The sequence below is a fragment of the Aplysia californica genome, unplaced genomic scaffold, assembly GCF_000002075.1.
Source record: "Aplysia californica isolate F4 #8 unplaced genomic scaffold, AplCal3.0 scaffold00019, whole genome shotgun sequence".
Lineage (NCBI taxonomy): Eukaryota > Metazoa > Mollusca > Gastropoda > Aplysiida > Aplysiidae > Aplysia > Aplysia californica.
In genome coordinates this window covers 374284-388225 of record NW_004797289.1, presented here as the reverse complement: position 1 = coordinate 388225, position 13942 = coordinate 374284, and the positions used below count along the sequence as shown (strand labels likewise).

The 13942-nt window shown below is 40.7% G+C and overlaps 1 protein-coding gene across 1 annotated transcript in view; it reads left to right on the top strand.

Moving 5' to 3' along the window:
* LOC101853365 (vacuolar protein sorting-associated protein 13D) overlaps positions 1-13942 on the top strand; it is a gene marked incomplete in the record, with an annotated part of 111492 nt that overhangs the window by 30152 nt on the left and 67398 nt on the right. The window contains 13 exon segments of the mRNA XM_035971752.1: positions 813-997; positions 1621-1824; positions 3383-3507; positions 3953-4094; positions 4957-5786; positions 6428-7398; positions 7752-7868; positions 8509-8598; positions 8727-8874; positions 9177-9345; positions 11297-11440; positions 11903-12014; positions 13697-13877. Coding sequence (XP_035827645.1) covers positions 813-997; positions 1621-1824; positions 3383-3507; positions 3953-4094; positions 4957-5786; positions 6428-7398; positions 7752-7868; positions 8509-8598; positions 8727-8874; positions 9177-9345; positions 11297-11440; positions 11903-12014; positions 13697-13877 — 3418 coding nt within the window.

Below are 13942 nucleotides of genomic sequence, written 5' to 3'. Positions count from 1 at the left end.
GGGGGGGAATGTCCTGTGCGCATGTTATGAGTGTTATTGAAACTTGAAAAATTGAAATTGATAGAAAAGTATTCCTGCTAAGAGAAAATCCTAAATCAATCCCGACCCCATAATGAAGAATGTGGTTTTTATAAAATATAATAAGATAAACTTACATAGGAAAATAGGTTGAGTACATTAAAAAAAAGCAGCTGTGATGTAGAATGAACAATGCAGCAACCTCTGAGTTTTAGCAAGGGAGTGTTGAAGAAGGAAGAGCTGTCGACTTATTTGTTCTTTCTTCCTATTTAACATGATGAAGTTACCTGTCTTCTTGTCTCTTTGCTTGCTTTTTCTGATTCCAGGCACCTATAGAGGGATATAATAATATGGGTTGATAGTTTTTTAGGGGGGAGTTTCCTACATACTTCTTGAAGCCCAGGGCGTAAGCAGAGAACATGGAACATTGTTTTATATATGGATATGGGAAATTGTTTTGTATGGATATGGGACATAATATGTCAGATAATGCCATGTTATGGAAGTTGTGAACATTTTTCAAATTGTGAAATTTTCTTGTTGTTGATTTATATGTTGACATTTATCTCTCCCCCCCCCCCACCCCCAACCATTTCGTGGGTGATTGGAGGGTGCTCTGGTGTGGTTTGCTCCTTCTATCCTATCAAACATCTATCCTCCCCATCTCTCGTCCTTCTTTTTTGTGTATCTTACTCTCTTGTAACACATCTTTTCTTCGGCACTTACCTGGCCTTATTGTGTTGCAAGTGCCGTATAACTTTTACTTAAACAAACCTCTCCTCTCTCCTTTGCAGGCTGGACAGTCGCAGTGGCAGCATTAGAGGGTCTGAGCTCAACTCTCCGAGTTCTCCTCTGTCTCCGTCTTCCCCCGCCTCCCCTGGCTCCCCGACCCCTGACCTGACTCCATCTTTGACCTTCAGCAGTTTCCAGTCCATTCAGGATGCGATCAGCACGGCTTTCCACTCTGTCCTGCAGCACAGTATGTAATCTCTCTGTTTGCAGTGCTATACAATGATATTGATAAGGATAAAAATAACAATGATCATGAAAGCCAATCCTTGTGAGAGATCCTCACAAAATGGCTGCTTAATGGAGACAATTGTTTACTTGATTTTCCCTCCGGAAGTGATTCTCTTTTTAATAATATTCATATAAAATGTAGGAATGAGATAATCGTCCTTCCATCCTGTATAAAAAGAGGAACAATGATCTTGATGATAAAGATCATAACTATGATGATAGAGTGGCAGCCATGACAGTACTGCTGTAAGCTGACAAAATGCCTTTTTTCATTTTGGTGCCAAATTTTTTTTTTATTTGCTAAATTGAAAGCCTGATCAGTTACCCTACTTCTGTGAAAAATTCAAAGGGAAACTAGGACTAGTTTTTGAATAAATTAGAATTCAAATTTGGAAATCACTCTATTTTTAAATTGTTACGCTGACAAAAAAAACATTTTATTGAAACTGCTGTGAAGAAAAAAAAGGCGTTTTATCAGCCTACGGCAGAGTACCCAGTCAAGTATGTTATAATTCAAGTCTATGGCAGAAACTGACACTCACAAACTGAGCTGCGTACACATGTTGTTTTTCAACCCAACAGGAGGCAGCACAAGCCCTGCCCACGGTCACGAGGAGAGTGGCGGCGCGGGGATCAAAGGTCAAATGGCGGGCCCTGCGGGAGACAGCAAGGCGTTGATTCTCCTGGAGTATGAGGTGGTCACCACGCCAGCCTCTGGCCCAGACAGACCCGCAGACACACAGACGAGAGTCCTCAACCTGCAGTTTAATAGTCTGGATTTTATTGGTGAGACATTATACAAATCTTGTTTATTTTAGGGTACAAGTAAAGTTTGACCCTCCTTCCCAAATAATTATTGTGCAGTGCATAGAGTTGTGGAACTTTGCTGATATCAAGAAAGAAATTGCTCTGTGATCCTTTCAGACTATGCCATCAGACTTGATAAGAAAATTCATTCCTCTCACACACTGACTTTATGTGAAAATGTGCTGGGAGGGACAAGTGGAAAAAAAATGTTTTTGCGGTGAATAAACTGTATTGGTAAAGAACAAGCTGTAAGAATACAGCAAGTTGGTAGGGTATAAACTCTTGAGAATAAATTGTGAAAGTAGAGAATGAATTGTACTGGTAAAGAATAAAGTGAGTTGTAGATAGTAGACTGTATTGCTGGAAGAAAAAGATATAGGGGTTGGAAATAATCCGCATTGTTGGAGTATAAGCTTTGAAAATATGGTGTAAGGGTAGAGAATGAACAGCTTTGGTAGAGAATAAGCTGTCAGAATAAAGTGCATTGGTAGAGAATAAACTATTGGTAGAAGTCTGTTAAAGAGGTTGACCATAATCACATTACAATTGGTGATGCAAAAATTTTATTTTCAAGAAAAGTTAAGAATCTTGGCATCTATTTTGATTCCAGTTTGTCAATGTCGGCTGAGGTAAATCATCTGATCAGCTGCATGAATTTAGAAATAAGAAAAATTAGTAAAATACGTAATCTGATCAATACCAAGTACACTGCTTTACTAGTAACTAGCTTAATTTTATCAAAACTCGATTATTGTAACTCCTTGTTATCAGGAATATCACTTTAGAAAGTTAAAAGACTTCAAACTGTCCAAAGCAAAGCTGCACGTTTAGTTTTACGGAAAAGAAAGCGAGACTCGGCTAAACCTCTTTTGCGAACTTTGCATTGGCTTCCTGTTGAGAAAAGGATTGTGTACAAGTTGGCCACCCTATGTCACAAATGTTTGAATGATAATGCACCATCATATTTATCAAATCTGTTAAGACTGTACATTCCAACTCGCAGTTTAAGGTCATCAGCTGACAAAAAGAAATTTATTTTACCATCTATGAAACTTAAAACAATGGGTGAAAGGGCATTTGAATACCAAGGCCCCAAGATATGGAATGCTTTACCAAGTATTTTGAGAGAAATCAAATCTTTTGATTCATTCAAATGTCAGCTGAAGTCGTTTCTGTTTTTAAATTAATAAGATGAATATTTGGAATAATTTTCTTTAGTCAGAACACAACGTTTCATGTTACTGTTGTATGTTGTACTGTGTTGTAAAGCGCTCAGAGCCTGTGTATTTTATTCGGGGTTGAGCGCTATATAAATGTCATTTATTATTATGATATATTTAAAGAATAAAGTGCATTAGTATAGAAGAAACTATTGGTGGATGATATATTGTAAGAATAAAGTGTTTTGGTAGAGAATAAACTATTGGTAGATAATATGTTTTAAGAATGAAGTGTATTGGTAGAGAATGAACTATTGGTAGATAATACATTGGAATAATCATGTGTCTTGGTATGTTTTGTTTCTTCCTGTTTGCAGCCAACCAAGAGACCCTGGTGGAGATGATGTCCTTCTGGAACCGGACGTTTCCCAAGACATTCCCCAAAGAAGAGTCCATGAAGGCAGCAAGCCAGGCCAGCCCCAGCGCTGTTTTGCCATCACAGGTCGACAACACAGACACTGCGCTAGTGCTGTCTTTGATTGGTTTCTACTATTTAGATTATTAAAAAAAAAGCTTTTGGTAGATATAAATTGATGTGGGGTGGGTTGCTATCACTCCTTGAATTATAACAATTGTGGGGTAGGGAGAATAGTTTGTGGATACACATTGATTTGGGGGGGGGGGGGGGGGTAACCTTAAATAATTTTGCTATGTCTTTTTGCTTCATAATAAGAATAGGGGGGGGGGGGGGGGGGCGCTTATGATTTTATACATTCATTTTGGGGGGTAGTGGGGGAAAGGGGATATTTTTTAATTAAGATGTTTAACCATGTACCTGACCCTTTTTTCACCTTAATTCTGCCCCAGAAGGAACAGATGTTGACTTGCATATATATGGATGTATTGTGGCTCAGCAACTTATGTAAGTCTTTTTTTTTAAATCTTAGAGCAAAGACATTGTGCATATCAACGCAGATTTCAAACGTCTCAATGTGATGTTGCTGAGGTTTCTACAGAGCGATGGTCACAACACAGCCCGTAAAGTTGCCACAGCCACCATGTCAGCTGCCAAGCTGCAGGCACAGTTTGGTGAGTGCATACTGCTGGATTGTCGGGCTTTGCTACATGTTCTATTTTTTCTTTTTTTCTTTGTTGCTGGTGTCCTTGTCTGTTCCAGGCAAAATGACAGGTGCTTGGAGAGGCTCACTATGGGTCTTACTTCTGCACTTTCCCTCTATTTTAACTTGCTTTTTTCCCTCCTTTGCTAAGTGACTGGTATTTTCAATGTGCTTCTCTTTACTCAAACAAATGAATCAGACCAGGCCAGATGTGACTGTTGTGAAGGGAACTCACTGTACACTACTGAAAAAACAGCAACTTTGTCTTCAGAAAGTTTCTGAAGTTTAAATGTGTATTTCAGATTTTATGCTTCCTGTCTAAGATTTTAATACCCTTTTGTGTATGATGTTGAAAATAATTATTTGAGATGTATATTCCATTTATTTATTATTCTCTGGATTTCAGGTGTGATTTATACACAAGAGTGGCAATTAAACCTTAATTTTGCCTTTTCTTTATGCTGTCGTTTCACCACAAAAGGAACAGATATGATTTAGTATTTGTGTGTTTTGATGTTGAATTAGTTTTGCAGATGTTCTTTAAGATAAATGGTAGTTAGAGGACACCACTGATTGGTCCTACTTCTTTTCTTATCGTCTTGTTTCTGTTTGTCTGTTTGCTTTTTCCCTGCTCCCTGTATTGTGTTGATATGCTTCTCTTTACTCAAATGAAAAAGCAAACACTGAGGTATACATAAATATGCATATAAATGTCTCTAACGTAAGACTTTTATCAGGTTCACTTTTCAAACGATAGATGTAGCTATGCACCAACAGCTTTTTTCTGGCTTTCATCTGAAAAACCCCCCAAGTATGTTCTTTCCTTCCCACAGATGAGAACTGGGAGTTTGAAGGCAGCCTAGGGGGACTCCACCTGCTGGATGTGACTCCTGAGGGCACGCTGTACCAGCACGTGGTCAGCATTGGTCAGTTCCACAATATAGTAGACTCAACAGCTCCCCACCTGGCAGGTAGTGGTGCGGGCAGCCCACCACCACTGTCACCGGGAGTTTCCAGTTTACACCATCAAGACATGTGGAAGACAGCCGCAGACAGCCACATCTTCAACGACTCGTACGCAGCCACTGGAGCAGGGGAACAGAAGAATGCGTGTACTTTTGTGGTGAAGGTGGAGCTGGAGCATCAGGCACAGCACAATGTCTTTGCCGATGTGGCTGCCAGCAATGTTGATTTATCTCGAGCCGGCGTCTCTACTTCTTCTTCTGGTCAAAAAGTGGAGGCTTTGTTTGACATGGCCTCTCTCAGTTATGTCCACTGCCCAAAGTTTCTGGATGAGCTGCTGGACTGTGTGTCTGAATTCCGGGACTATGTCACTCAGGTAGCTTCCTCCATCAAAACTGCAGCCACTGAGGTTGCCATGGGGATGGTAGGCGTGAGGGGAGAGAGAGAAGCCGGCACCCGTGCTCATTCTGATCTCACCACGCCGATGGAAGAAGACTTGCGAGGAAAGTTTTCCATGCGGAGAGACCAGTCTCTAGGGGATATCACGGAGAGTATTCTCTTGGAAGACATGACGAGTCTACCTATAGGTCAACAACAGTTTCCCAGCCCAGCCCACGAGGCTGGTAAGCGAATAATCATCATCAACGCCCGAATGGAATCACCAATACTAGTTGTGCCTCGCACTCCCAACAGCCCACAGGTAATGAAATAGTCCACAAACATCTGAATACATCAAAGAAGTTACACTCACTGACAGTGAAATGGCACAAATTGGTGAATGAATGAAAAAGTTAAACATTTAACAGTAATGAAGCTGTCCACAAAAAATTGAGCAAATCCCCCCAAAAACTAAAATGCCCACTTGTAATGAAGTATCACCTTTAATCACCGGCATTTGTATTACCTAATTGAACTGCAATTGCCGTAAAACTTCGACTAAAACAAAGAAGTAGATTTGTAAATGTTTTTGTTGTATTTTCTGTAAACGCATAATTATGATTAAATTTGTAGCAGTATCACTGTACAGACATTTTGTCCCTGTCACAAAAGATCCACTATGTTGTTCACCATGTTGTCATCATGTCGATTGCCATGTCTTTGAAACTTAGAACAAGAGGGGTTTTTTTTACTGTGAGTGGTTAATGGGTGTCCTTATATGGTCTTCACTTTCTGTTACATGTCCATGCTGTTGTTATCCAATTTATTTCTCAAGGAAATGTGACTGTTGTCTCGCTGGCTCTCCATAAAGAACATCTCAACTTGTCTTGTTGCCATCACCTTAATGATCTAAACTGTGTGGATAGAAGCATAAAACAGGTGTGATTTGTTTTTGTTTTGCAGGTATTGTTGGCTCACCTCGGAGAGATTGTTGTGAGTAACTCAAGCCCGTCTCGTCGCCGTGGCGACAGCGAGAGTAATACTGACTTCAATGCATCAAGTGACCCCATGGAAGAGCTGGTCTCTCTCTCCCTGACCAACATGAACTTGTACTCCGTGGACCTGAGCAAGGGTCAAGGTCAGCAGTCGGCCAGGCTGAGAGCAGAGGGTCTGTGTAGTCCAGGTCTGTCCGAGCTGACCCAGGACTTTGGGATCCCAATCTTGTACGACACATGTGTGGAGTTGGCCCTGGGTAAACGGGATGTAGATGTGCCCTATATCAACCCAGATGTTTCATCTGGCATCGAAGGAATGCCGCGCAATCTCGGTCAAAGCTCACCTCAGAAGCAGAGAAAAGGTAGTGTCGATTCCTGTGGGCCTCCAGACTCAACGAACAGCATTGCTTCCTCAGTGCTCGACGTAAAAGCCAAAATCCCCTCCCAAGTCAAACTGGGACTGTCCAAAGAAGTTTATGAGCAAATCCTTCAGACAACAGACAATCTCACCTATGATGCAGAAACGTCAAAAGTCTTGCGGCCGGCTTCTCCAGATATTGTGATTAATGTCCCTTTCCATCTTGATCCTGGACAATCAAAGACAGAGCAGCGTGCCGCCAGTCCTCTAGACCACCGACAGAGCTCGACATCGGGACCAGATCAAGACTCGACTAGTGTGAATGAAAGTTTCCTGGCCAAGCATGTGCGGTTTGAAGTTCCTCTGTTTGAGGTGGAGCTCCGTGGAGATTTTGGTGAGGGAGAGCAGGGTTTGGTGGACCTCAAGCTCTACGACTTCTCCGTGCGCTACGAGAAAAACGACAAGGCCAGCACCAGGATTATGCTCCACCTCAACTCTTTACAGATGGATGACTTGCTGGAGCCACCGGATTCTAAACACAGGCAGATCATTGTGTCTCGGGCTTCCAAGAATAAAGACATGTAAGTCGTTGTTGTGTGTGTGTAGTGTGATTGAAATGAACTCAAGCCATCTTGTTTGAATCAGGCAGTAATATATTAGATATCTTTATGTGTTCTACTTTTGTTCTTACCATATCCACTTATATGTTTCTATAGAAACTTGTGTGCTGGATTACCCAAACTGTTCACTCCACAACTTAAAAATTTTCTAAGAAGAGAATTGAATTATTACTGCTATCTTAATTTCCCATCAAAATTTATAGTAAGACAGCAACTGAATTTATCCAAGTAAATCAGATTTCCTGTACCTGCTGGGTTTTCCCATTGGAACGAGGTTTGTGTCTATAAAACTGTCTCTGCTCCCCATTGCTCAGGCTACAGCGTGTGCATAACCAGCCCAAGAACATGATGTCCCGATCATGCCCAGACAGCACCATTGTGGCCCCTGTGCCACAGATGCCCCCGTCTCTACCTAGCAGCTTTGTCAATCGGTGAGTCACTTTCTCTCATTGTGCTTGTCTTTGTGTATTATTGTGTCACCACTGTTTCATTCATTTTCATAATTTCCATTACTCCGATTCTCTAATCTTTGAATTATGCATTTGGCATTAGTTGATTTGCTAGACTTTCATGGGTGTTTCTGTCAATTTGACCACATCTTTGTGTTCTGTTTGCTCAAGAGACAATGCTTTCGGTCGAGTTTGTGAACCATGGAGAAATGTTGTACATGTGTTGTTCTTCCTTTCCTGTTTTATGTCTGCTAGACTTTTATCCCCATTCTTATTCTTTTCCCGTTGTGTAGCTTGTTGACTTGGTCAGTGGTCAAATGGTTACTGTGCCCAGGCTTGCAAATAATGTCAAGCAATGCCAATTATGTGGCTGTTAGGTGGGTGATCCCAGAGGTGTGTCCTTGAGCAATACACAATCACCTATGCTGAGGTACAGGGCGCTGCACTGTGACAACCATCTATAGCAATATTGTCCACATTTGTGGCTATTGTGTGTATTAGTGTAATCTGTAGATAATTTTATCAGTATATTATAAAAGCAATCTTAATGAAATTCCTCCCATTAGGCAAAGTGAAAGTAGTAACTTTTTTTTTTGCTTTTTCTTTTCTCTCATTTTCTTAGACATCCTCCTCAAAGGCTGAAAGAACAGTCACAGCAGCAGCAGAAGTTGCCGCAGATGTTTGCCTCATCGTCACGGAGACAGAAGGAGAAGTAGGTTTTAACTGCGCTTTTGTAAACAGTAGTCAATTGTGGTGAACACAAAACTAGTTCTATCTGTCATTGTCTGGTTGGTGGTAGAAAGTTCTTGCAGTTGAACACTATTTTTTGTTTCCTTTTAGCATGGCTCAGTGTCCTTACACTCCACCACCCAGCCCTGCAGCGCATGACCTTCTGACCCCTCAAGAGAGGCGCAGTGATGACCTTGTGCGCATTGACATCACCCTAGTGGACAAGAAGAGGCCGGAATATGTCAGCAAATACAACAAGGTGACGTGTTTCAAAGAGCAGTTGTCATAGAACCTTCTACACTGTACCCACATTTTGACTCACTTATAAACAACAATGAATTATTTTGTAACTTGACTAATTTAGGAAGCTTGTATAATAGTTGGCGTGTGTTTTAATGAATACTTATTTAAGGGAATGTAGAATTCTACAATAATTAACTTACTTGGATTGATCTCATGAAATATTTTCCTTATATCATCTATTCATTAGTCAATGTGTTTTATGAATGCATCACTCATTAACCCTACTATGATCAATATGCTGTTGCTGTTTCTTTCTAGACCAACCGCTATGTGGATATTGACTTTGCTTGTCTGGATGCGACCATCAACCTTCAGACCTGGGTTGTTCTCCTGGACTTCCTGGGCCTCGGGGCCAAAGTTCATGACCTCAGTGACTCCCAGGAGGCCACAGGGGAGGCACAACCATCACAGCTAAACAGAGCTCAAGGTGAGGTGGACAGAAGTCAAGCACTGGTTTATGGTTAATGGTAACATTTGGAAAATTAAAAAACATCAGAAAGTTGTAATGGATACCAAAGGTGTCAAGATAACGATGGGAGAGGTTGAGAAGGCCTCAGATGGTACACTTGGTATTGTACAGTCTGGGTGTGAGGTAGCTGAAAGTCAAACATGTAGGTCAGCAGTGTTTTGGTCAGACATAATTGGGACAGTGGTAAATATCATTGCTGTTGCAAGCAATTCATTTAAGTCTAAATTTGGATTTTTAAATTATTTTTACGCCCTCCCAAAGCTCTTGTCAAAGATGCACCTTTCAACACCACCAAAATGTAGTTCAATGCTATGGTTAAACTTTCACAGATGTGTAAGTGTTTGGCAATTTTGGCTCTGACTCATATTTTTCCACCTCGGTCGACCGGCCGGGTTTCTGACCAAAGGTCTCCGGCCGGCAAACATTTTCAGGCGAAATTTACTATTATGGCAATGCAAGAGCGGAAATGCGAATGAGGAAAAAGACGACGCTTTTCCTGCCACTATTTGCATTTCCCTAATACGGGGTGCCCATTACGGCGGGTCAGGCCGATCACCTGACCGTCGCCTGAAAACAAACGCGTTTGTTTTTGAATCGGCGAGTCGGGCACAATGTTGCCAAAAAAACAAACGCATTTGTTTTCACCACCCACGGATCCCATCTGTAATGGGCACCCCGTATACGGCTATAAATGAAGGTGTACGCATCAAATGAACTGAGCAAACCGAGCCTTGGGATGCAAATGGCGGCCGGGAATGCATCGTCTTTTTCCTAGTTCGCATTTCCGTTCGTATGTTGCCAAAATAGTAAATGTTCCCAACTAGATGAGCCGAACATCGTGTCACTGGTGTACTGTTGTGCGCGGTTACAGTCCTTGTGAGTGCTCTTTCAAAGAAGAGCTCTTCTCTCTGCCGGAAAAGTTTTTTTTTGGCAAGCTAGAATGTAGATATTTAGTTTATTTAGTGCTGTTTCAGTTTGACTTTTGTTTCTGCTGGGGAAAGGTTTTTTTATTAGAACAAGACTAGATCTAGATCTATTTGTTTATTTCATTGTGACTGGGTCAGTGATTGATGTGGTGACCTTACGAGTCTGGACCTGGAGCTAGATCTAGGTTTTTTGTCCCGAAAAGATGCCTCGCAATCCTGATTCTCGTGGATCTCAATATCTGAGTAGGTCTAAGTGATACCCAGTTGATTTACTCTCTGTTTTCAATAGACAATATAGATATTCTTTTTGGTCTGATATTTTACTTTTCAAAGCTGAAAATGCCTCCAGATGGCTGTTTAGAAGCCTCAATTGTTCAAAATATTGTCCGCGGCCCACCCTAGCTAGGCCTCGCGCCTGCGGTGCTCGTATGCCCCTTCTGATTTTCAGGCCATTTTTTTAGGGCCACTTGCATTTCTGCTTTCAGTTTTCTTGCCTTTCATGATTTCTAAGAACAACTCAACAAAATCTAGTCCCTGGTGTAAAAAAGTACCCAAATAGACTTAAGTGGATTGCTTGCGATACGGACAATATGCACTTTCTCCTCTCTCATCAATCCTTGAGCTTCAAGGGTTTCTTATGAAAAGGCCTTCTGATGTGCAGATGGCAACGTATAGCTTTTGGAGACATTGTTTTAGAAACCATAAAGGATATGACTGTTAGCTCCCGACAAGTGTTAATGGTCTAAAGGGACTGGATCGATGATAGAAACAACAATCTGGATTGTCTACAGGAAAAGTAAGACGTGTAAGAATTTGTGTATTTAGAGTTCAGAAATGTTTAAACTAGCCTGCAGAGTGATAGAAAGTTATGTCTCGAGAACATTTGACGCGTTGTGTCAAAAGTTACTTTTCACTATGTTATATCTATGTGTTTAAAAGTATGTTTTCGGAAAGTTAAATGAAATAATTATTTTAACCCCAAGATGAGAAAGAGGATGTGAACTCGGAGATCAACTTCAATGTGGAGAGTTTTACCCTCATTCTGAACAAGCCAGAGTATGAGCTTGCTCACGCCACTGCCTCCAACCTACAGACGCACATATCATTACGAGATGGGAATTTATCTGGTAAGTATTTCATGCTTTTGACATTTATGTGACCAATATCCTCTTACAAATAGTAATACTGAAAATTCAAGATAAACAAAATCAACATCAATTCCAGGAATATCATTGGAAAAAAATTCAGACTTGTTAAGGGTAGAAAGTTCATTTGCAGCCCATTTTGATGTATGACAAAAAATTCTAATAAAATCAAAGTGATTGCATGCTGTCATAAAACATGATCTGACCATATTGACACTGAGAAGTTAATATATTTACTACCTTAATTGTATGACCTTTAGAGCTTGATTTTGCGATGGTTAAATTCTTACTGATTCCGGTTCTCCCAACCGGCTACCCAGAACACTCCATTTTCTGCTGCTTTAAAACAAGATTGCAGTAGCCTTATTTTTGGTTTGTTCTTGTTTTTTTTGTTTTTTTCTTTATGATTCTGTTGCTAACTCCATATTCTCTCTTTGGCTTCAGCCTCAGGGCAGTTGGGCAGCCTGTCCTTGTTAGACCAGTCTCCACATGGGCGCCTGTATCGACAGAGATTTGTCTCCACTGGACGTCAGCTGGTGGAGTTTGACTTCTTCAAGTAAGCCGGGATTCTTATTATGGGATTTTGAGTTCAAGAAAGCAACTTGGTGGTGTTATATCAATGCCGTTATTCTGTAATCATGTAACTGGTCACTTGTACATATTTCAACAGGCTTTATAAAAACCCTTCTGATGTAAATGATGTAAAAAGACATGAAAGTTATCCCAGAGTACTTATGTCCAATTCATAGAACATGCTGACCACAAAGTTTTACTGAGGACCAGCAGACTGACCTTTGCAATAGTTTCAGGGAAAAGGTTGACCTATTTCTTAACATATTACACCCTAAGGGTCTGGACGGGAAGTCCATTCCTAGATCCTAAGCAAGGGGAAGGAACCCTCCCCCCTTGAATACAAACGTTTAGAAAACACATCTTAAAAATACTAAACAAATTTTAAAAATCCAGAAAAAATAAAAGTTAGAAAAATGAATGCTTTTTAACCTTTGAATTGTTGGAAACGCGATTGCACTTCGATCGGCTCTAATACTAAAATTACTGGTCCGCAAAATTTTGTTTCAGTATCAAACGTAAGAAGAAACATTTTGCAATAACTATGTAAAACAAAATCTCGGCCTCAAGGCGAGATTTCGTTTCTAAAGACGCTTGGTCGGCGCGCACGATTCTGGGCGTGTTAGGGTGGTGCGCATAAGGAAATTCCCAGACGATCCCGGCCAAGTTAGAGTGTTATGTGTTAAATAACATGGAGCATAACACCACAGATATGTATGTGAGAAAAACTTTTTGCACATTGTTAGTGGTGCTGAACTTGGGTAAATGGCTTTTCTTTTATGATTCTGAAATCTGTAAGTGAATCTTTTTTTATTTAGAGGGTTTTTAATAAAATTAAGCTATGACAAGAACTGTTTATTGATCCATTACTTGAAAAAAATTGCAGTTTGCGTTCACCAGCTTTTGCAACACGGAATGTCGATACATTGTGTCACCTCAACACAACCACACATACTTGATGTATGAACAAACAAATGCACACGCTGGTGTTATACCCCAAATGATTGATATGTTGATGTCATCATCATCATCATCATCATCATCATCATCATCATCATCATCATCATCATCAAGTGCCAGATTTGCGACAGACATTGACGATCGTGCTTCTCCATTCATTCCTTTGCTTTAGTGCTCTCAAAAAAGTTTCATTATCCTGAATTCCCCCCCTTCACCCACCTGTATAGGATCTCCAAATAGGTTTCTGTGGGTCTTCCCCTGCCTCATGTACTTTCAAATTTGCCAGTGAGAGCTAGATGTTCAGGGGCTTTATGTCTATTCAAGTGTCCCAGAAACTGCACTTGTCTTTTCTTCATCGTCTTCTGTTGCAACATTTCTGTTGCTTCTATTTTTTTATCATTCTCTTTAGTGATTGTCCAACATTCACTGCCGTATAGAAGGGTTGACTACATATAGCATGTCTGAACTTTCATTTTCATATTCATTGAAATGTTTGTTTTTCAGGATTGGGCTCATTTTATTGAAACTATGTTGATGGATTTAGATTTATTTAAAAAATGTAGACAATGTAATTTCTGTCTTTTGAAAAGAGTCAAGGCTTGTCTGTTGTAAATTATCTCCAGGTTTGTTGGGTTTTTTTTAGGGGGAAAGGGGGAGGGCAGGGGGCTTGGCTTAAGTGAGTCTTATTCCATGCTTGTTTTTCCTTAGATATGGTCTTCCTGACTTTGACATGAAGAGAGCATTTGACATCAGCCTCAAGCTACGCATGTCCTCAGTGCGTTACGTCCACACTCAGCGCTTCCAGATGGAGTTGGTGGCCTTTGTACAGAACTTTTTACAACTCCAGGACATTCTGGGACGCATGAGGGCTGCCTCCGCGGGCAAGAAGGTTTGTAGTTGTAATTGTAATTGTGTTTTACACCCCTATCGAACAAATGTGATGGCTTGGGAGAT